This window comes from Peromyscus leucopus, chromosome 22 (assembly GCF_004664715.2).
Source record: "Peromyscus leucopus breed LL Stock chromosome 22, UCI_PerLeu_2.1, whole genome shotgun sequence".
Taxonomy (NCBI): Eukaryota; Metazoa; Chordata; class Mammalia; order Rodentia; family Cricetidae; genus Peromyscus; species Peromyscus leucopus.
Genome location: NC_051081.1, coordinates 54779193 through 54802005, shown reverse-complemented (window position 1 = coordinate 54802005; position 22813 = coordinate 54779193). Strand labels below are relative to the sequence as shown.

Below are 22813 nucleotides of genomic sequence, written 5' to 3'. Positions count from 1 at the left end.
CATTTAAGTCTTAGATTAGGTGGGCAGGGAAATTCAAAGGCTGCACTTGAAGGCGACATCATACTTTCAGCCAGGAAAGTGAAGAGGCTGGCATCACCACAAAATCCCTGGTGGTAAAAGACCAGACCTTGATCTAGGTCCCAGTGAGATGACAAGGCTGACTGTCTTTGCTGTGGATAATGAGCCGGTCCAAGTAGAGCTGAGGGAGTCAGGTCCCACAGGGCAGTGTTATATACCGTGTGATTTCATTATCACAGCACAGAATCAGGTGAGCCTAATGATGTGGACATCAGAAAACCAGCTTGGAGTCCTCATAGAGGCACAGGGAGGCCACACCATACCTGGAGTGCTGGCCATGACTTCTCTCTTCATCTGCAATGTGTAATGTGAATATTTAAGCCCACTGCCATGGACAGTAGAATAGGAGTTATAAAAAGCTGGTGGAGGGGAGAGGATAAAATGATGTCCAAAGGGCACAGTGCTTTGGTCTTTAAGGAATAAATACAAATGGGGACTGAAATGGTTGGTTTTGACATGTGGAGAACCACAAGGGAAGATTCAATGAGGAGTTGTCTTGGTTAGGTTGTCCCAGGGAAATGTCTGTCAGGAGTTTTCTTAATGGAAATAATTGGGGTGGGAGAACCCACCCTAACTGTGGGCAGTACCATTTCATGAGCTGGGTCCTGAACTTGAAATGAAGAGGAGAGAGAAAACTCAGTACTGACATGCATACACAAACTCATGGCTCTCTGTTCTTCGCTGCTGTGGATATAGTGTGACTAGCTACTTCAAGTTCCTGACTGTTTCACTGCAACGATGGACTGTAGCCTGGACGTGTGAGCCCCAAACGCCCTTCCTCCCTTGAGTCATTTTGTCTGGGTCAGTCTGTTATCACAACGACAGCAGAGAGAACTAAAACAGAAATTGTGAGGTCTGGGGAAGCAAGGCCACTGCTTGGATGAGGGCGATCACGTGGCTGTAGGGCCTCTGGAACAGCAGTGTGGGAGAATGTGGAAGGGTTTGGAACTTTGGGGTAGAAAAGCTGTTGAATACTAGAAGCAGAGCTTAATGATGAGTTATTGTGTGAGCTGAGAAGATAAGAATGTTGAGAGGAATGTAGGCAGGATGGCCTGGTTAATGAGATCTCGGAGGGGAGCAGGGATTCTACCAGGAATTGTGCTTAGGGACCTTTCATTTGATGCTCTGTGTGATTCAGCTGAGGTACTGTGCTCAGGGTCTGGGTGATATAACTGAGGTACTATGCTCAGGGTCTGTGTGATTCAGCTGAGGTACTGTGCTCAGGGTCTCTGTAATACAGCTGAGGTACTGTGCTCAGGGTCTGGGTGGTGCAGCTGAGGTACTGTGCTCAGGGTCTGGGTGGTGCAGCTGAGGTACTGTGCTCAGGGTCTGGGTGGTGCAGCTGAGGTACTGTGCTCAGGGTCTGGGTGATGTAGCTGAGGTACTGTGCTCAGGGTCTGGGTGATGCAGCTGAGGTACTGCACTGCAGACTTTTCTCTCCTCAGCAAACGTCTCCTGAGATCTGTGAAGAGGAAAACTCATTTTCCTGAAGGAACAGAACCCCGCCTGCACTGAGCATAAGCCATTGCTGTGGAGAGAAACAGAAACCTCTGCTTTTTCTGTCCTGGGAAACTAAAAGCAAATGTGGGGTGTTTAATGAAGACATCCTTACCCCACCCAAGTGCTTGAGATCATCGGAAGCAAAGATATTGTCATCTCTGACACAACTGAGGAACTCCTTCTACCAGCTCATAGGCATATGAGGCCAGTGTTAGCCATGGTGCTAAGAGGGACAGCCATGTACCCTTTGTGGAGAAAAATCATGTGAAGGTTAAATCCTGCTTGGTGGCTATGATGTAATCTGGGTGAATTCTTTTCCTATCTGAGGTTTCTGTTGATTTATTCATTCCTGATCAGTGTTCTATTTTAGTCATGTGCTTGTGCTCTACCACATCCCCAGCCATTCATCTGTCTGAACTTCTGATACATCTGGGAAACACAGATAGCCGTGCCTGGCTCACACATGGCATCATAATATCATACGTGGCTTGGTGCAGGTTAAGCATGAAGGGCAGTGATTGTCATGATAGAGTGAGGAATGTCTGTTCCCCTTGTGAGCCTGGCGCTGTGTGGTAGTTTGCACGCTGATTCACGTTACAGCTTGGGACACCTACCTCACTCAGGGAACAAGATCTCACACTGCTCCATAACTGACTACCATAATGCTATTACCTGATCTTTGCTGGTAAGACTTCTTTGTGCAGGCTGGTTTCTTCCATTCATTTCATTCATTGATTCTTCACTCATTCAGGTATCAGACATGCTTTCATCTTTCTTTCCTTCTATGTGTGTTTCTGAGCATGTCCATGACTATATCCTATAACCATAGCTAATATGAATGAAGCTTGAGTGTGTCTTCTTCAACTCTATAGATTTTGATCACACGGGAGACACTTCTGTGTGTGTGTATTTCAGGATATATGGGAAGTTTAAGAAGGAACAACCAATTTCTGAAGGTTGATGGAACCTTCCCATGGACAGAAGGCCCAGACTGAATAAAGGAGGAAAAGGAGAAAGAGATTCGAGCCCCACAATACATCTCTTTCTGCTCCCTGACTGCAGACACAATGTGACCAGCCCCAGACACAATGTGACCAGCCCCAACATGCTCCTGCCTCCATGCCTTCCCTACCATCTCCCATTACACCCTGAGCCAATAGGAATTCTCTTTTCCTAAGTTAGTTCAGGTCAGGTACTTGACCACAACAGAGGGAACAGTAACTAATACAACTGAGGAAGTGAATCCCTGGTGTCCAGAGCTCACAAGTCAGTCATTTGCTGTTTCTGAGTGCAGGCCTGGTCTCTCCTAACTCCTGTTCCCGTAGAGAGTAGAGATCGGGGAAGGGCAGACCTAAAATCAAAAGAACAACAAAAACAAAATGTATGTATTTGTGGCATGTGTGTTTGGGAGGGGTCAGAGTGAACATTAAGGGGGAGAGGAGGAAATCCCTGTTCCTTTCTGTGGCCAAGAATGCAAAGGAATCAGTCCCTTCCTGTGGAGCTTTAATTCAGAGTTTGTGGTATGTTCTATGTAGCATATGTGGTCTTTTTTTTTTTTTTTTTTTTTTGTCAGACAAAAAAAAGTAATGCGTAAAGTTTACTGTGTCAAAGATCATTAACATCTAAAAATCTAAGGTTGTACAGGCAGAGACTAAAAGTTCCAAAGAGGAGCAAAGTGTGGAGTCAATTCCCTTTGGGATTAAATTGACCACTGACGCCCTTTCTCTTTTTATCTGGCGTCCTCTAGAAGAACGGTATGTCTTCCGTCCTACTCACAGATGCAATCTTATTATGCACGTGTTTTGCACATTGTCTTCTTATTTTCAGGTGTGTCTTAGACATCTTTCCAGACCAGTGTGTGTGTGAATACGTTTGTGTGTGTATGTGTGTGTGTGTGTGTGTGTGTGTGTGTGTGCGCGTCCCTGTCTGTGAGTGCAGGTTACATGTCCCATGGCTGGGGTAAGGAGGTCAGAAGACAAGGTCTCCCCACCGTACACACTTGGATAGTTGCTCTCCAGCTTCTGGAGTTTGCCCCGTCTTATCCCATGTTGTAGCAGTGCTGGGATTACAGACGTACACTGCCCTGTGCGCTTTCGTACAACTTGTGAAGGTCTGAACAGGGGTCTCCAGGCTTCAGAGACAAGTGCTATTACCCTTAGCCAAGTCTTTGGGACTCACTACTTTACATAAGCATTTGTCTTAAGGCATAGAACAATCCTAAGTACCGGCTAGGGACTTCAAAAGACAGGTCCTTGAAAGCCAAGGCCTGACAAGGGTGGCTGATTCTAGATGGGTTCAGGACTCTCCCCAGACCCCCTCACACTATTTTTCTCCTCCATATTCTAGTAAAGGCTGTCACATGGCTTTGTCTTCCCAGGAGGAAACCAGCAGCCTTCAGGGACTGAGATTCACTCCTAGTCATGGTTTGCAAAAGCCAGGGTGGGTGAGCAGATCTTCTGCAAACCTCTAAAGATGGGAGTGGGCCATGGCTGACATTATAGAGGGCCCTGTTGGCTCTTCTCTCCTTGGGAGTCTCACACTGAAAACAATTCAAACACATTGTAACAGCAGCCAGAGGCACCAGCATCTCTCCTTAGCCAGGAATCTTACCCCTGAGCATATGTGCATTCTTAACATGCCCCATGCACTCTGGTGGGGATAGCGCTCCAGCAGGGGCTGTGATGCTTTGCTGGGTTATGGAATCTGTCTGCTGAGTTGCGAACGTCACAGTCTCTAGGAAATCTGTCATGGAATTGTCACAGGGAGAGCAAACCTGTGAACAAAGCACAGCTTCGGGATGCTTCACCTTGGTGTCAGATGGGCCTGGCTTGGAGTCACCTAGGAGACATACTTCTGAGTGTGCCTGTGAGGGCATTGAAGAGATGATGACTTGAAGGGAGAGGATCCATCCTGAATGTGGCTAGCGCCACCTGTGGACTGGGTGGTCTCAGACAAAATCAGTTTTGTTTTAAAAAAGACGAAAGCTGGTGAGACAAGAGTATGTGCATTGTCTCTGCTTCCTGAATGCAGATGCATGCAGGGTGTGATTAACCACCTGCTGTGCCTTCTCTGCCAGGATGGGCGGTGTCCTCTGGAACTGTGAGCAGAAACAAACCCTCTGAGAAGGTGTGATGTGATGGATTGAAATGCAACACTCATTCCCAGAACGGACACATCTGAAAGGGCCATTCGCACTAAGAATTAGAACTGTTGCCATACTTCAAGGTGTCTGTGTACCTTCTCTCTGGCCCAACACTTACCTCTACTCAAAAGACGACTGGGTCCAGTACCATGGCAGTACAAGCCTTTAACCTAGGACTCAGGAGGTGGAAGCAAGTGGTCCGTTATAAGTTTGAGTCCAGTCTGGTCCACGCAGTGAGTTCTATGTCATCTGGAGCTATATAAGAAGATGCTCTCTTAAAAATAAATACAACAAAAGCCCCCCCCCACACACACACAAGAGATAAGCTTGTCTCGAGTCTTCAAGCTGTGCTCCAGCTCAGTCTAATTGCATGGATTCACTCACAGTTCACTGTCCTTCAGTGCAGTTCCTTTTGCTCTGTGCTTTATTTTTGTGTTTATCCATCTTATTGTGGTTTGCTCATCCTTTCAGCTGCAAAGGCTCCACTGTCTGCACAGTACATTTCGCTTACTCTATTGTCACCAAGAATTGTGTACTTCGGGGTATCTCGCTATTACACTAAAGACGTTCTTCCATTTGAAGAGGCATGGATCCATACGGGGGACGGCTTAGTGGAATCCTTGGCTGACAAGGGTCACATATGTCCATCTCATTACACATAATCTCATTGTGTTTGGCCTTAGGGTTGATGAAGGGCCCTGGCTGTTCCACATCCTCCCCACTGCTTGGTAGTGTCATTGTTAAGAAGCTTTCTGTTTCTTTTTTGGTTGTGTATACATTTCCGGCTTCCAGATGCCTGGAGCAGTGAAACGCATTTTTAAATGCCTGTTTGACATTTGGGTGATATTTTTTGTGATGTGTCCGTTCAAGAACACTTGCCAGTTTCCTTTTCACAATTTATTAATTTGTTGAACTTTTCCACTTCAATTAACTAATATTGCTTGTGTGTGTGTGTGTGTGTGTGTTAACAGGGGTGTGAGTACACAGCATGCTTGCAGAGGTGGGAGGAGAACTTTCAACATTTGGTTTTCTCCTTCTGCCTCGAGATCCTGGGACCACACTCGGGTCATCAGGCTTGCAGTAGCGTGCCTTTCCATGCTGGCCAACGTTCTGCTTTTTGTTGGTCAAATGTGTGGGAAATGTCTCCCTTTGATTTGTGTCTTCTGTGGCATCATTGTGGGTTTCCTATTTGCCACAGGTTGTGGAGGCCCACAAAGACTTTCTAGTGAGATCTGAGCTTGCTTTACCCAGAAGGAATGCATTAGAGGATGGCTTGACCATGTGAGTAGTTACTAGGTTATTGGAAGGGTCTACACTTGGCTGAGCTAGGGGGATGCTCCACCCCTTGGCATTCCTATAAATAGCCATTGAGAAGAGTCAGAAAGGGCTGGTGGATAAGGATGTGGGCCCTCCCAAGACTATCCTGTGTTTCTGTCTGTTTCCCTCCTCTCTATCCTTCTAACCTAGTATTTCTTATCCCTCTCTCCTCAAGAGTTCCCTGTCGTAAAATGTGGGAGCCGGTTTCCCAGCTGGGCTTCCACAGTATGCTGTGACAGCAATGAGAAAAATGTACTCATCCAAACACAACAACAATTTCTCACAGAGAGGACACATCTAACAGGATCACTCTAGTATTTTTTTTGGGGGGGGGGTTCGAGACAGGGTCTCCCTGTGTAGTTTTGGTGCCTGTTCTGGATCTCACTCTGTAGACCAGGCTGGCCTCAAACTCACAGAGATCTGCCTGGCTCTGCCTCCCGAGTGCTGGGATTAAAGGCATGCACCACCACCACCTGGCTGTATATGATGTTTTAAAATAAAAGAAATAGAATATAAAAGCATTTACACATGAGAATGAGTCTTATTTTTTGAAGTTTTATCTTCCCCTCTCTCTGTCAGCCTGACCCTCCCCCCCCCCCCGTGTGTGCACTTGCTGTGCTATAGGAATCTAAAGGAGTCTCTTCTTGCTAACTCAATGAATATCTACATCTCTCAGTGATGCTTTCAACAGAGTCGAGTGTGGTGGTATTGTGTTCCCCAAAATATTGTGCACCCTAATAAACTTATCTGGGGTCAGAGAACAGAACAGCCACTAGATACAGAGGCAAGAAAATGGTGGCACTCACACCTTTAATCCTAATCTTCTGGAGACCTGGATTTTGTGAGTTCAAGACCACACTGGAAATAGCCAGGCATGGTGACTCACACCTTGAATCCCAGGGAGTGATGGCAGATAGCAGAAAGGTATATAAGGTGTGAAGAGCAGAAACTAGAAGTTTTGGCTGGTTAAGCTTTTAGGCTTTTGAGCACAGTTCAGCTGAGACTCATTCTGGATGAGGACTCAGAGGCCTCCAGTCTGAGGAAACAGGATCAACTGAGGAACTAGTGAGGTGAGGTAGCTGTGGTTTGTTCTGCTTCTCTGATCTTCCAGCATTCACCCGAATAACTGGCTTCAGGTTTGATTTTATTAATAAGACCTTCTAAGATTCCTTCTACAGTCAAGGCTGGGGAAGTGCTTGGGAGAGGTGCCTGTCAATCAGCAGAGTTTTTTGATGGCTACTGCTAAGCTTTCTAAATTCTTCAGTCCAGATCTGGTGCTGGGAATAGGCCCTTCTTTGTGGACTGCTGCTACAGAGGTGAACATCTTTTGGGTTGGCTTGACTGTGGTAAGCCGGACTGTGGATGTCTCATATTTCTGCAGAGACAATCTAGTTACAACAGTCGTCAGAGTCAGGTCCCTGCCATCTCGGGGAGACAGCCTAGAAGAGTGGGTTTAACTCTGGGGTCTGTACTGCTGACCAAGCTCTATCAAGCAGTAGTACCCTTCACACTGGTGGCCACAGCAAGGGCTTGGGGGCTTTGACTCCCTGACCTGTTCACAGTGTCCTTTCTGAGATCATCAGAGTTTGGATTGCTGGGCTCCCAAACATGTTCTTGCATGTTAGGCTGGAACATTTTCTCCAGCGACTCAGTTCCATGCAGGCCTGCTGTGGAGTAGGTTGTCTTGAGTCAACCATATCCACAGCTTGGCTGAGTTTTAATGTGAACTCACCTCTAGCAAATTCACTATGTAAAAGTGAACAGTGAATATAACAGGCCAAAGAGAGACTAACACAGAATCTTAGGTCATGTACAGAACATTTTAATACATGTTACCATACATTAGACCAATGCTTCAAAACACAGTGTAATTCTACAGGGGAATGCATATACATATATCTCCCAACACTAAACCTTAGCTGAACACACTCAGATGATGTGTGGTCACCCACATTATTGTCCTTTGTCTTAAAGAGCTTATTAAACAATATCAGTTCATCAAGAGGTAGGGCATGAGCTGAATTATTGCTGGAAGGAACCAACTGTGGCTGGATTGTTTGATTGTTTGGCTGTTGTTCTATGTAACAATTTGACCCCAAAATCCAATGCAGACCAAACCTGAGACCATTTTTTTTTCCCAGATAGTTTAGTCAAATAACACCATCTGGCTTCCAGCATACAAGAAAACAGCCCATGATTTTATCATTTAACACTATATAATAGAGACACTAGGGGCTTTTGGGATGTCCTGCCCTCCAAAGTTCTTAAGTAAATCCCCTTTCACAGCATGCCCATCCTAAGTCAAGCAGTCATCTAACACAAACTATCTGTAACACTTAGCAAATAAATGTCAACCAAATAGCTTTTCACTTTCCCAGTAAAGAGCATATGTTTCACAAAATGAACACCCAGATTTAAAACTGAGAAAGCAAACCAACCCATGATCTAATCCAAGTCTGATTTTTTACTATGATGATAAAATATCACAATTCTTCCCTTTAAGAAAGAGGGATTTTTGAACATTTTAAGCATTGAGTTCTCATATGTCCTGTGCATACATAAGGGTTAGGAGTCAGAGAAACACTTGGGAGTGCATTTAGAACAGCTCATTTCCCAAGTGTACACTTTTCATGCTGGTTTTCCCTAGGGGAAGGAGACATACAGGTCCCCTCAGCTTGAAGAAAGCATACTCTAACTCAGAAGATGGAGCCTCAACTCCAAGTTTGCTTTCCTGTCACATGACCAAGCAGGCATCTGCTCATGTCTTCTGGGGTTTCCCAGGTAAACTGAGTACACAGGACTTAACTAAAAATTATCAAAATCTGCAGGGGAAAATATGATTCAATTTTCTCTTTAAAATATCTACACAGGAGTCAGGTGATATATACAAGTGTAATCCCTAGCTCTTGGGAAGTTAGGGCAGGAAGACCATGAGTTCCAGGCCAGCCTGGGCTACATAGTTATATACAGTTTCAAGCAAAAATAAAATAGGTCAACAACCACACACACACAAACGAAACAGAAAATTCAGAACACCTGACCTATTTTTGATGAGACAAAAATATGTCTCAGTTGAATTATAGTGACTTAATTGAAGTATGAACATCTTTTGTGAGAAAAATCCAGTTCCTTATCAAATTCTTAGTACTAATCCAAACACACACACACACACAACACACACACAACACACACACACACACACACACACACACACACACACACACACACACACACACACACCAATGAAGAAAAAGAACCAAAATTCACCAAGTCCTAAAAAATAGACTCTGAAGCAAAAATTTCCGAGATGCAGTCCGACGTCTCATCGCCCTCTAGTGGCATCAGTAGAATTCCAGGGAAGTTAAATTTCTTGGGCATAACAAATTTTTCAATGATTTTGCTCTTTAATAGGAAATTGTTTCCTTTCAAGCAGTGAGACGCTGTGTAGGTTTGATAAACTTCATGCAATGCTCCCACAGGAGGAAGATTTTGACTCAGTCACATTGTCTCTTCTGCTTTTTGGTGTAGAGAAGGAACTGGTTCCTCTCGTGTCGACCTTAACTGCGCCTCATCTCAGAGTTCCTTGGGAAATGTTCTATGGAGGCACAAGTGCTTTTATACCAAGCCAGCCACACTCCACATTCCCGACAGAGTCCCTCCTGCCCATGCTCCCACGACCTTGGCGGAATGCACCAACACAGCCAATGTTGCTTTTTCAGAGTGAGATGGTGACCTTCTTCTACTCAAACTCCTGTTTTAGAGTGACGGACTCAGGCAGCCTCATCACCAGGAGGATGCAGCTGTGCAAGTGCCATCCTCATGGCCACATCATGAAAGGCAAAGCATCTCTTGGGTTTTGTAGAGAATCCTGGAGACGTTGGCACCGTACAGAACACTCATCTTTCAAGCAGCAGCATCACGTGCTGGAGCCATCAACAGCATCCTTGGAAGTGATTCCTTCCACGAGCTCTCGGCAAACGAGAAAGAGTCTCATTGATGGCTCTTTGGGATGTGTCTTCATTCTCCATATACTTCTGAGTAAAAAGTCCAACATTCCACAGCAGAACAGCGATAGAATAGCAATGGGAGGATGTATTTTGTGATGTTTCCTGGTGACAAAACTGGAATACTTAGCAGAAAACAACTCACTTTCTCAAGTGGGGGGAACAAAGGAAAAAGGAAACAAGGGATTCACAGTAAAATTCCTTAAAAATTCAAATACAAGTTAAATACACTGGTCTCTGAGACCTTGCTCCTCTGTGAACTGAACTCTCTCCCTGCACACAGGCAGATTGCCTGTTTTATAGATTGTCATTGCGTCATTTTACCTCTTTCTTAGTTCAGTCAAACTGAAACAGACAGACAGACAGACACACTGCATTCTCAGTAACAATAAACCACCGACAGCCAGAGGATGTGCAGCAGACAGTCAGGTCTTCATCCCTGGAGAATGGCCAGGAGCCGAGGGTGGTGGAGGCAGCTGCACATGGACCTCCCCGGAGCTCATCAGAGTCTCCTCAGCCTCACCAGTCCAGTTTCAGGTCAGCTTTGCTCCACACATACTTCCCGCCACGCTTCAGGAACATCTTTTCATCAAATCCACTGAATTTTATCGCTTCTTCTACCCCAACATCCAGGATAGACTTGGAAGGGTCCTTCCGGCCACCAGTACAGTTCAGAAAGCGCATCTGGGAAATAAACGGTAGAAATAAGTATGTTTGCATATGGTTTATCCTATAAAACTCAACTGAGGGTATCCTCTGAAAAGCACCCCTGACATCCCAACCATGCCAAATGTGTAGTGAGATCTAAGATTCTAAAATTATCAGGCTCCGTCCCCAACTCATACAACTCATGCCCATGGAGAGCCTGGCTTGAACTGAGAGTCATGAACAGTACAGTTTAACTACCGAAGGACTCGACTGTCTATTGGAGTGAAGAGGACAGTAAGAACAGACTTCCTCTAATTATGGACCTCTGAGTCCATATTTAGGCATTGTGCACTGAGGTACGTGAGAACACAGAGCACAGCAGAGTGAGTGAGCACTGTGTTGTGGAGAAGCTAAGCTGAAGGATCTCTGTCAAGCGGCCGCTGTGCATGTGCGAGGTGAACCCTCACAGAGGCTTCTCCTGACAGGATAAGACAGAGGCTACTGAGGTGGCAGAGAGCTGGGCCAAGGACAGAAGTTCCCCAACACATCCTATCCATTTGCCTTCCTCTGATTCTTTCCTTTCCAACTTTGTGGCAGGAAGGAGGTCTTCACACTTGTGTGTCTACACTGAACATCCTGTAGGGCAGCAGGTGGTGCACACTGAGTCACAGTTAGTTATCCAGTTGGAAAAAAAAAAAAAGAAAACAATTTTATCCATCCACTTTTGTTCTAGCTATGTGGAGATCACAAAGTTTGCTAAAGAGCATTGTTCAAAATCCCCAGCCAATTATGACAATTTACACTCCAAAATAGCTTTCATTTTCTTCTTTCTTTACCTCAGATCCACAAACTGAGTGTTTCTATGGTCGCTTTCCCCCTTATGCTTCATAATCATGTTGACAAAAAACAAAATTGCTGGAATTTATCTTTGATTAACTTGAAAATAGCAAAACGAAAAAGTTGTAACAAATGTTTCTCAAAATGCCAAGGTCAATACTGAGCCCTTGGTTCCTTTTGTAGCTCATTAAAAAAACAAAACAACAACAACAACAAAAAACAAAAAATCAAAACCAAAACAAAACAAAAAACAGAGCCTGGAATGGAATCCTCTGTCCTCTGCTGGGAATATCAGCAGAAGTTATAAATCCAAAAGTTCTAAATAACAACAAAGAAGAGGAAAGCAAGTGTGACTTCCCTTCCTTTTTAAAATAAGGGCGGGTTTTCCTTTGGAGGCAATGGCCTCAGAGATCATGGGGGTGATGTCTGGAGGGGACAATAAGACTTCCTCCCATTGTCAAGGTCCATCTGCAGTGGAGGGGTTGGCAGTCTCTGTGTTACCCAAGACAGTGTGGAGTGGAGGTGACCGTGTGCTGTCCCAGTGCAGCCCTCCAACCCACGCCAGACCACATGGTGGGGTCTCTACTGGGTGTGACACCCTCATGACATCTGCAGATGCATGGCTACCTGGGATGTCACCTCGTGGTGGCTAACAGCCATCCAGGTCCAGGCTAATGCCCTGGGTTGAGCTGAGAGAGAACTTGGCATGTGAAGCCAGGGTTGTACCATGCTGACAATAAAACCACCAGAGGGGCACTGGGCACAGCAGATGTGTTCAGAGTGTGCTCGTTTGGGGACACCTCTGGTGTTCTGAGCTGCTGGCTTTCCAGTGATATTATAGCTTGTGAAAAATACTCACATATTCATCCAGAATAAGGTAGGAGTCTTTCATCTGCAGAGGAAAACAGAATCAAAATTTAGTTTTCATCCAACATTGTTTCCTTTGTATGTCCCATTGGCTGTCGCTCCTGCGGTATGTGTCTGCCTTGAATGGCCTGCTTCCCATATTCCCCCTCTATCTGCAGCCTTTGGAGTGGCTCTCAGCGGTGGAAGGTCTGCAGGGTCCAGTCCATCCAGTCATTCCGCATTCTTCTGCCTCAGACCAGAAGAATTTTACCCTGCAGGCTGCTTTGAGCAGCCTGGCTTCTCCTACCCCTCCAGCTGTTTCCAGGACAGTTATTGTCTGTGTCTCTCAGTCCCCCACCACAATGGCTACCATTCAAGGAATCTCCAAGGTTTTCAAAGTTCAGGCCATGCTCTCTGCACAGGACAGTGTTTCTGAAGCTCCTGCTGTTGCTGTGACCTGACTTGTGACAGTTTTGCACTCTCAGGTGTACTGGGCATTGCTGTACTTTCTTCAGGGAGGTTCTGACACACTTTTTCCCCCCTAATATGAGCTAGGCAGTAAATAATATCACTTCCCCTTTTTTATATCCTATTTTCCTACTTCTTTCCTCATTTTCCTTCCTTTCTCTTCCCTTCTTCCTTCTCTCTTCCTCCAACTTCACCCCCTCTTGTGACAGGGCATCGGGTAGACTAGGCTGACCTCAAGCTTGCTACACGGCCAAGGATGTCCTTGAGTTTTGGGTCCTCTGATACCACTTCTTGAATGCTGGATTATAGACTTGCAGTGACAGTGTTTAGCTGCACTGGGGGGTTGAACCCAGAGCTTCCAGCATGCTAGGCAGGCGGCGTTCTCCCAAGTCAGACACATTTAATATTTCTTGCTATGCAGGGCCCACAGTCTGTGTCCCAGTTAACCAGCTCGGTACCACTCTGTGACAGCCACCTCCACCTCCACCATCCAAACAATAAACGAACAACAAACAACAGAAGACGGAAATAGAATCGTAAAAGAATGGAGTGCAGACCCTGCTCCTTGGCAATTTTTAGATAGAGACCCTGAGAACTGGCCAATCGTTTCTTCTACATTTCATCCAGCTTTTGAAATAATCGCTAGAGAGGGTGTAAGGGACAGTTGTAATGGTGCTGACTGCAACATGGAAGCATTCACACCTTCCTTCATTCAGTGTTTGAGCCCTCCCCACATGCTTCCCAAACATGTAGTGAGCCTGTGTGTGTGTGTGTGTGTGTGTGTGTGTGTGTGTGTGTGTGTATTTTATATTAGAGTTATATGATTATCCATCTAATCACATCGTTTCTGAGGTGGCCTAGTCAAACTCATTCTTGGTTAGAAAAAAAAATCAATATCGTTGAAGAACCCCACCTCCAGATGACAGGTGGCCACAGTGGACCTCCATCTCTTTGACTCTAGGATTGATTACACCCCTCCCCTTTCTCCTTCCAGAATGTCTAGAATAACAATATGGCAAATTGCAAAGCTCTCAGGAGAGAGTCACCCCTTCCCCACTTTGAATCAGTGTAGCCCTATGGTAGTGAATGAACATGGCAGCCTTTGCCGCATACAACCTTCTGGTTAGATTCGGGCACCAAACAGGACACCTCTTTGTGACGCTCTAAGAATGCTTCAAATTCTTCATTGCTTATAAGGAATCTTTCAGCTTCCCTCAGGGCGTCTTCTCCAGAGTTCTCACCCTCAATCAGGAGACACTGGAAGACCTGAAAAAAAAAAAAAAAAGGATAAAATGTTTGTTAGACCAAGAGCCTTACATCACCATTCGCTCCAAGCCTGCAGGAAACAAAGCCAGCCCTACCCCTACCCCCAACACACACACCCAGTTCAGGACTAGCAAGCTCAGAATACAATTGCTAGTCACTGGTAAGCCTGTGAAAACTCATAATATGAGGCTCTGAGTGATGGAGCTAACACAGGACAGACACTTTCCCTCAGGGCATTGCTTACTTCAGCCAAAAGCCCACAGATACCAGAGGTTCTGAAGAAGCAGCAGGAATTGACCCTTATCCCAGAGAGTCAGTGTCTTGAAATAACTGATCAGGAAGCCTGTGTAGAAGGTAGATTCGTAAGGCAAGCCCATGAGAGAAGAGGAGTCCAAGGCAAGGAGGGAAGGGGTACAGAAGGATTCTAAGAATGAGAGGGTGAAGGGGGAACAGTGAGGGGCAGTAAGAGTCAACGTACTGGCACAGAGGTGAGAGACAGCAAAGATGAGCAGCCTGGCAGGTGGCTGGGGGACAAGTCTTGGGTCTCTGGGCCCCTTTATCTGAGGTCTCCGTTTCTCTTTGTCCTGACTCTTTCTACCCTTCATCTTTCTTTAGTTGTTTTCCATTTATTCTGTGTCCGAGGGTGTCATTGACATTTGATTTCAATACATCCATTGTTTTAAAATACACATCATTCTTAGCTTCCTCCTAACCTATTTCCAAACATATTACATGAACGGGAAAAAATATGCTCTATCCTCATCCCCCATCATCTTGGCTCACTTGGCATCTAAAGAAGACCCAAGGTGACCTTGAAATGACCACTTTTCTTGGAAGAGCATGACTCTGGCCTACCTTAGACCTTGCCTGGGTCAGCCCCATGTGGAAATTCTTTCCTGCTTTCAAAATACAGCCAAATGCAACTTCTTTCATGATGTTTTGCAATTCGCCTTGGTGTGCCCCACCTTCCCAAGGTTCTCTACACACAAGTGTCAAGGAACATGCGGTTTCCATGTCCTAGTCCTCTCCAAAGCTCAGTTTCCAAATCTTATCCTTAGGTATGTTTCCAGGCACAGATTCAAAGGAACTACACAAGGGTCACCATGTGGCTTGTTAAAAATGCAAGCGCATGCCAATGCTCCTGACCAGGCCTGCCCTTCCTGGATATCAGTGGGTGTATGAAGAAGAAGCTGCTTTCTAAGCAGCCCCCTAGATGGGTTCTGAGCAGCCTGGGGCAGAAAGCTTGAATTTGCAGTGAATTTCCCCTGTGCATTGTAGGTCCTATCTATGATGGGCTGGCTTGTATCCTTGGGAGCCTAGGACTTCCAGTGGCTGCTATCTGGGCCAGTCCTAAGGAATGCATTTTGGAAAAGGGCTGACATTACTCTATAGACTTCCTCTGCAACCAAGTAATTCAATGCAAACCCAAGAGCATCGGCATTTATGAAGAACATGTAGCCCCATCGACACAGAACCAGGAGTAGGAAGACATGTCATTTCCTTGACAAGCTGTTCTTCAAAGCATCTCCAAGCACCCAGCATGGCCTCAACCTCTACTCTCAGAAAATTCCTGAAGAAAATCATTTCAAGATTTTGGAAACAAAGAACATTGGGGGTGTAAACTTAATAGAGCCAAGAGTCAAGGTCCTGGCTAGAAAGTTCGAGTCCTCGGTGTTGCTGTTTACAGTGTCACTGAGCCAAGCTTCCCCTGAGTGTTTTGTGGATTCAAGTCAAACAGGCTCCCGTGCGGATTTACCTTCCAGCGGACAGGACTCAGATCCTTGATGTGTTCATTCATGTCTTCGTCCACGTTGAAGCGATTAATGACGGAATTAATCTTGAAAGCCACCTTGTAATCTCTGCACCACTTCCTCAGCTTTTGAAGGTTTTCCACATGGTTCTTCTTTCCTTGACCCCGGCCAATGAGAACATTAACGTCCTCATTGAAGCTGTCACAGGAGATAGCAAGAATGTCCAAGAAGTCACCTGTAGGAAAATGATAATGATAACAAAAAAATTCTCCCTGAGTCCTCGAATTAATTTACCTCTCTTTATAGTAAAGTGTATCATCTTCTCAGCTATGCTTTAAAGAATTTCCTGATTCTCTGTTTTAGACACATGAAAGTCAGAGATGTGAATTACACATGGTATTATATTATCATTAAAATACATACATGGATAATGAAATCACAGAGCTACTTAATGTGATCAATTTTAAATTATGCATACATGTATGTGCATGAATAATCATTAGCATATTTTAATAAGGTTTGGCCTGGTGAAGCATTTGGCTGGTTAAGCTTTTAGGTTTTGAACAGCACAGTTCAGCTGAGAGTCATTTGGATATGAGGACACAGAGGCTTCCAGTCTGAGGAAATAAGATCAGCTGAGAAGTTGGCTAGATGAGGTTAGCTGTGGCTTGTTCTGTCTCTCTGACCTTCCAGTGTTCACCCCAATACCTGGCCCAGGTTTGTTTTATTAATAAGAACTTTTAAGATTCCTGCTACACACTTGTTTCATCATAGAGATTATATAAATTATGAAGCCTATTTCTATTAATTATGAAGAGTTATAGATTTGCTTTGCCCAGAACACAGACAAAATTGTGTCCTAGATATTTACTACTTTTGCCAAGCTCATGAGCTTCCTCTTGACATGACTTATACATTTTATTTACTATGTAAATATTTGCAGACACTTTGTGCTATGTCAGGTACAAGTGATATAGAGGCTGAGAAGACCCATATAAAGGAGAGCTGGGTGCAGGAACCACACCCTGCAATGCCATGCATTAAAAGTTCTGATAGGGAGTCATTTGAAGAGCTATAAAATATTGAAACTGATCTCTGTGTTGGGCCTCTCTTCAATGGTTTCTATAGCTTCAATTTTTACTCTGTGCTTGCTATGACCACCCTTCTTCCTTTCCTGCTCCCTGCCCTTCCTTAACTGAGAAGAGTAAGTACCCTTGGGGCTAAGATATCCCTTGCAGCTAACCAAGCTTGAGCTCTCCTGGTTGTTGAGAATTTCCAAACTTCTCTATTTTACCTTAAAATTCTCTTCACATTATAGAAGCTAAGAGTTCCAAAATTTCTTTCGGATACTATTCTCTATAATCACAAAAAGACTAACTTTAGCTCCTATTTTAGGTTTAATTCTTGCTGTCTGGATTTAACAAGCACAAACGGGAGCCAGAATAAATTTCCTGTTATTTAAAACAACTCAAAGTGTTCCAAAACTCGACCTCAAGTAAATTCCTAAAGAGGTCTCACACCGGATGAGGAAACGGCACACGTGGTCTCCAACAAAACCGAGGGAAAACAGAAGTTCGAAACCAAACACACAGAAGCCAGTCCCTTCCAGGAGCACCTCGGCTGGCTGACTGACAAGTGTGCTGAGCCCCCGAGTCCATGGCTGCGTCCTGACACCAAGCTCCACCTTAAGCTGGGCTTCTGTGGTGTCCCCTGGTCGCAGCTCTTGGGAGGAATCGTTTGACAGAGCAAGTCTGTTTGCTCAAGCCTTGTGTTTTTTCCAGAAGAGCTGAGGCTCTGGTGGGGCCCTGGGCAGCGCGTGCGTATACAGCCACTACTCCAGCGTGTGGAACAATAGTGGGTGATGTGTGTAAGCTCCAGCCGTGGGGCCATGTGTCAGGATTGTAGTGTAGACACACATATGATGTGCTTGGATGTGTTGCCGGGTCCTGGCGGCTATGCACTTAGCAATATGTGCCCGAGTGACCAGCACTCTATGATTCTCTCTGATCCAAGACTGAAGTGAGTCTCCTGTGTGAAGACAACCCAACATTGACTGAGGTTCACTGCTAGGAAGCAAGTCGAACCTGTGTGGGCCCAGTTAGAGATGGACTCGGGAGGAGATGTCCTCTCTGAGCTCGGTGATGCATGCCTGTGCCGTGCTGCTACTGTGCTCTGCTTTGGCTCTCACTGAAAGAGTCCTGCTAACAAACTCCCAAACTTGGAGCGGCTGTGGGGCTCTGACCAGCTTCTCCTCATGCCCAAGCACGCAGGTTCAACTTCAGGTTAATTTGTAGACATTTATAATTGGGATATTTAACACAGAATTTTGTTTTCCTTATCCTGGATAATTTGAGATGGGCAAATTTCCATCTAGTATAAAAGCCGATTATCATTTGTAAATGGCATCTACCTGACTGCTACGAAGAGAGCCATGTATTTGGCTTTTGCAGTCTGTGCGTTCCTCTCTCTCGGTGATAATGCTGGGCCATATCACTGTTTCTGGGTGGCCAGTCTCTGGCACTGTACTGCAGTAATCCTCCCATCCACACTCTTTGCCACGGGGGACAGATATTTTGAGCGTATCATAAAGGATGAGTGCTGCCCAGGTACACCCTCCAAAACATGGTCCACTGCTCTCTATTCACGAGGCTTCTGTCTTCTGTCTGTCTCACTTTGTACCTCCCAATGGTCTCCATCCAGCACCTCCCTTCACAGAGGTCTGGCTGACTATACTACCCAGCGACCTCCCTGAGTCACTGTCCTTGATTTTAAGGATTCTCCTTGCCTGCCCAGACTTCACAGACAGCCTTCACCCACATGCCAGCCTCTGCCTGCAGGTGGATGCATCTTCTGAAATAATCTGGTCAGTGTCTCCAGCCAAAAGCACCAGGCTTCCCTTTGAATGGCTCCAGAGCTCCACAGGGTCACAAAGCAAGTGTAGAGAAAGGGACTCGGAGGGGAGGTTTTAACTGTGTTCTAAATCGAAAGTAGTCATGACTGCACATTTGTTTGTTTGTTTTTTTCAAGAACTGCCTCATGTCATGTGTTGCTTCAAAGACACTACAAACAGATCAACTCGGTCCTTGGAGTTTTCAGAAAACCGTAAGAGTCCCCGAATTCAGCCAGTCCATGTGCTATGAGCTTTAATGTGGCTAGACTTGCAAACAGCTTAGTCTAACAGAGATTAAAAAAAAAAAAATAAGGTCTCACTAGATAGCCCTGGCTGAGCTAGAACTCGTTATTGATAAGGCTGGCCTCAAAGTCACTGAGATCTGTCTCTGCCTCCCGAGTACTGGGATAAAAGACATCCACTCCCATGCCCTGTCTCTAACAGAGACATTTATATAGCTTCAGAGTGTTGATTTTCCTCAGCAATGGCTAAGCTTAGATCCTAGTTAGCCATGAGCGCTGTTAGAAGGCGTAACGACAATCTGTATGCTGACCTATTGTGTTATCTCTTTCTCCGTACCTGTTTATTAGCACCCAACAGAAACAAAATAACCTAGCACCATACACAGCTTAGGAGATATTAGAATAAACAAGATTAAATTAGATTTTCTTTCCTCCTGGTTCCCCAGATGCTCTGGACTGGAGCCCAGAGAGGGAGGAAATGCAGGCGTCAACGGTATGAGCTGCAGTGACCAGGGTATCGCCCGAGGAAACTTACCGTAGTCCCTGAACCACCTCTCCCGGATGAGGCTCCCGTTGCTCACTATGCTCACGGAGGGCAGGGCCAGTTCCTCCTTGCAGAACCTCACGAGCTTGCCCACATATTCACCCCTGTCCTGCAGGAAGGGTTCTCCTCCTGAAAAGTTGATCTTCTCCATACCTGTGAGGGGCAAAAGCTATAGTTTTGCATCTTCCAAATACTTACCTTGTTATTTTGGTTTATGAGGCTGGAGAGATAACTCAGTAGTGACGATCATTTGCTGCTCTTTCAGAGGACCAGAGTCCAGTTCCCAGCACCCGCCTTGGACAGCTCACAATTCCCTCCAGGGGATCCTATGCCTCTGTGGACACCAACAAACACATACATAATATAAATCTTATTATTATTTTGTTTTTTGTTTTTTATTGTGTGTGTGTTTCTGTGTGTGTGTGAGAGGGGGGAGGAGAGAGAAAGAGAGAGAGAGAGAGAGAGAGAGAGAGAGAGAGAGAGAGAGAATAGGCATGGATCCCAGGGTCTTGTGCAAACTAGCCAGGCATTTCATGATAAGATACAGTCTCATCCATTTTTGTTTTAAAGACAAAATCAGCATTTACTTGTGGTAAAATTAATGAAATAAAACCAGTCGTTAATCTCTTTTTACCTCATCCTGTTTTCCAATATTAGCACCACTATCAATAACTGCGCGTTCCATTCCTGGTCTAAAGCAGGAAGAAAACTACTGTACAATGTTGTTACTCTGCCGTTTCTATTTGAAAACAGCTGTACTCAATTATTGGAAACCAACTCCACATCTCCGCAGACTCTCTCAGAAGTCCAAGAGCACCATGAGTCCGCCTGGAGACGCTCGAAATGAAAATGCCCATTCCAGAGGCATCTGGGAAAAGATGTTCAGGTGACAGTGAGCTCATCGCCTCTGGGATGTCTGGTTCTGTGAAACATCCAAGGCTAAGATGAGTCAGCAGGTGACTCCAAAAGGTGCATGTTAAGGAGACACCAGGCTTTGAGTGAGAAAAGCAGAGACAGTGACTACCTTACCAAATTCCTGGTGATAAAAGACCAAACCTTAATCTAGGTCCCCGTGAGGTAACAAGGCTCATGGTCTTTACCGTGGGTAATGAGCCGGTGCAGACTGGAACTGAGTGAGTCAGATCCTATTGTGCAGTCCTGTGTACTATACGATTTTATTATCACAGCACAGAATCAGGTGAGTCTAACGTGAGCATCAGAAATCCAATTGGGGGTCCCCATGGGGTCAGAGTAGTGGCTGGAGGCCAGCGTGCACCTGGAATGCTGGCCAATAATTCTCTGGCAGAATCATCTGGAAGTGCAGTCAGCGTGTTTGGTGCCTAGACCTGTCCACTGTGCTTTAGTGAAAGAGTAAGGAGAGAGAGAAGGCAATCTCTAGGTGACTAGGTGTTCTGGAAAGAGAGAAGGGGAGGGAAAGGGGAAGGAAGGTTTGGAGGAGAAGATGCTGCATTGGAACTTCACTGCTGAATTCATACCTGGGTATGATTGATGGAGTGGGACCGCAAATCTTGGGAGAAGAATCCCATGACATGCCAGTCAAAATCATTTCTAGGTTCATCTGGGGCTGGAGAGGTGGCTGCATGTGTGATACACTTCCTGCACAAGTCTGAGAACCTCTGCTCGGATCCCCAATACCTGAGTAAACCTGAACACGGCAGTGAGGGTTTGCAACTCCAGCCTCCCTACTGCAGGACGGGAGGAAGCAGGACGATCTGTGAGGCTCAAACGCCAACCCACGCTGCTGCACATGGGCAGCCAGTGACAGAGACACCCTGTCTCAAACAAAGTTGACAGCTAAGAGCAGGGTGACTTCTGAAGTTGTCCTTTGATGTCTATAGGCTTGCCGTGCCAAGCAGGTGACCACACACACACACACACACACACACACACACACACACACACACACACACCAGGTGTACACAAAGATTTTTTTTTTTAAAGAGAGAGAAAAGTTTCCAGCAAGGACCACAGAAGGAACAGGGTGAACAGCCTGGCTGTTCACACTGGGGACGTTGGTTTCCCCTTCCCCTTTCCTCGCTTAGTGTTTCTGGAAATCAGATTCCTCCGGACAAAATCTTCGAGTGACAAAACTTTTCTGAATGCCTGTTCCCAAACACCAGGAGGAACAGGGGCCACTGTCCACATACCTCTGTTCATAGGAGGCAGTGTCTGTTACATGGTCCTGACCTCCCAGTCTGGAGGTCCTTCATGTCTTTGCAAGGTTCCCTTGCCCATTCATGCAAGACCTGCCCGGTGATGCTGTGTCTAGTTCTCAGGGAGCCCTCATCCTATGCACAACCCCTGCTCGTTGTCATCAACGCCTGGGCTTCTGCAGGGGTTAGGAGCTTACCAGCCTGCTTGAGCAGAAGCAGCCCTCGCTTGGCCTCCTCCAGGGGCAGCACGAAGGATGTCTTGGCTGTGTGGAAGCAGAAGCCGCATTTGTAGTTGCACTGACGGGTGAAGTGATAGTTGACGCTCACGGGGGTTGTGGGCGAGAACTGTTCGGTTCTTCCTGGGTCTCCTTGGGCTCGGTCGGGACCTGTGGCTGTGGCTGTCCCCTTCCAGAACCTAGCCACCCCAGGACTATTCTCAGCCAGCAGAACAGAAGGGCCAGGCCACTCCAGAGGGAGCCCAGCTGCTGCTGGAGCAGGCTCAGCAGCCACGCAGCCAGAGCAGTGGGCACTAGCATCCCCATGGTGAGCGGCACCCACCTGCAGCTGCACGAAAGGACTTATAAGCTGCTGCGGCGGGCCAGCCACACCCCCGAGCATTCTGTCACAAGGCTGAGGGAAACACCTCCCTTGAGCGAGTCCCAGCTGAGCAGAGTTTCTGTTTTCTAAAAATGAAAGTTGAATCGGAGCCAAGACTGAAGCTCCGGATGGAGGCCAACCGGTTGCCTTGCTCTGGCTCAGGGCTGCCCCTGTGACCCGTGTAAACACCGTCTGTCCTGATGACGCTGCAAACATTCCAGCGGCCACCGCTTTCTAAACAAGGGTCTTAGAGACCGTCACACAGCTGCCTCCTAACAGGTGATTATTTTAACACAAAAATATGTGTTAAGCCTCTTGGTACGAATATCTATGCATACTTAACAATTTCTAAATATCCTTCTTTCGTTCCCCACATGCCTCACAAACAAACAAACAAAACAAAACGAAAACACCAAAAAACCCTAGAGTTTCATGACTTTGTAGGTAGCAAATCAGATGTACGCTGACCTTGGTAGTGCCTAGCAGCACCTGGCAGCTCTCTCAAGAGG

The 22813-nt window shown here is 46.0% G+C and overlaps 1 protein-coding gene across 1 annotated transcript; it reads right to left on the bottom strand.

The window, feature by feature from the left end:
• Positions 1 to 7911: 7911 nt before the first annotated feature.
• Positions 7912 to 22306, bottom strand: Rsad2 (radical S-adenosyl methionine domain containing 2). The gene is given in 7 exon segments (XM_028893737.2): positions 7912 to 10725; positions 12386 to 12418; positions 13957 to 14106; positions 15863 to 16092; positions 19525 to 19686; positions 21905 to 22048; positions 22051 to 22306. Coding segments are annotated over 7 exon segments (1083 nt in total). The 5' UTR covers positions 22250 to 22306; the 3' UTR covers positions 7912 to 10560.
• Between the last annotated feature and the right edge of the window lie 507 nt (positions 22307 to 22813).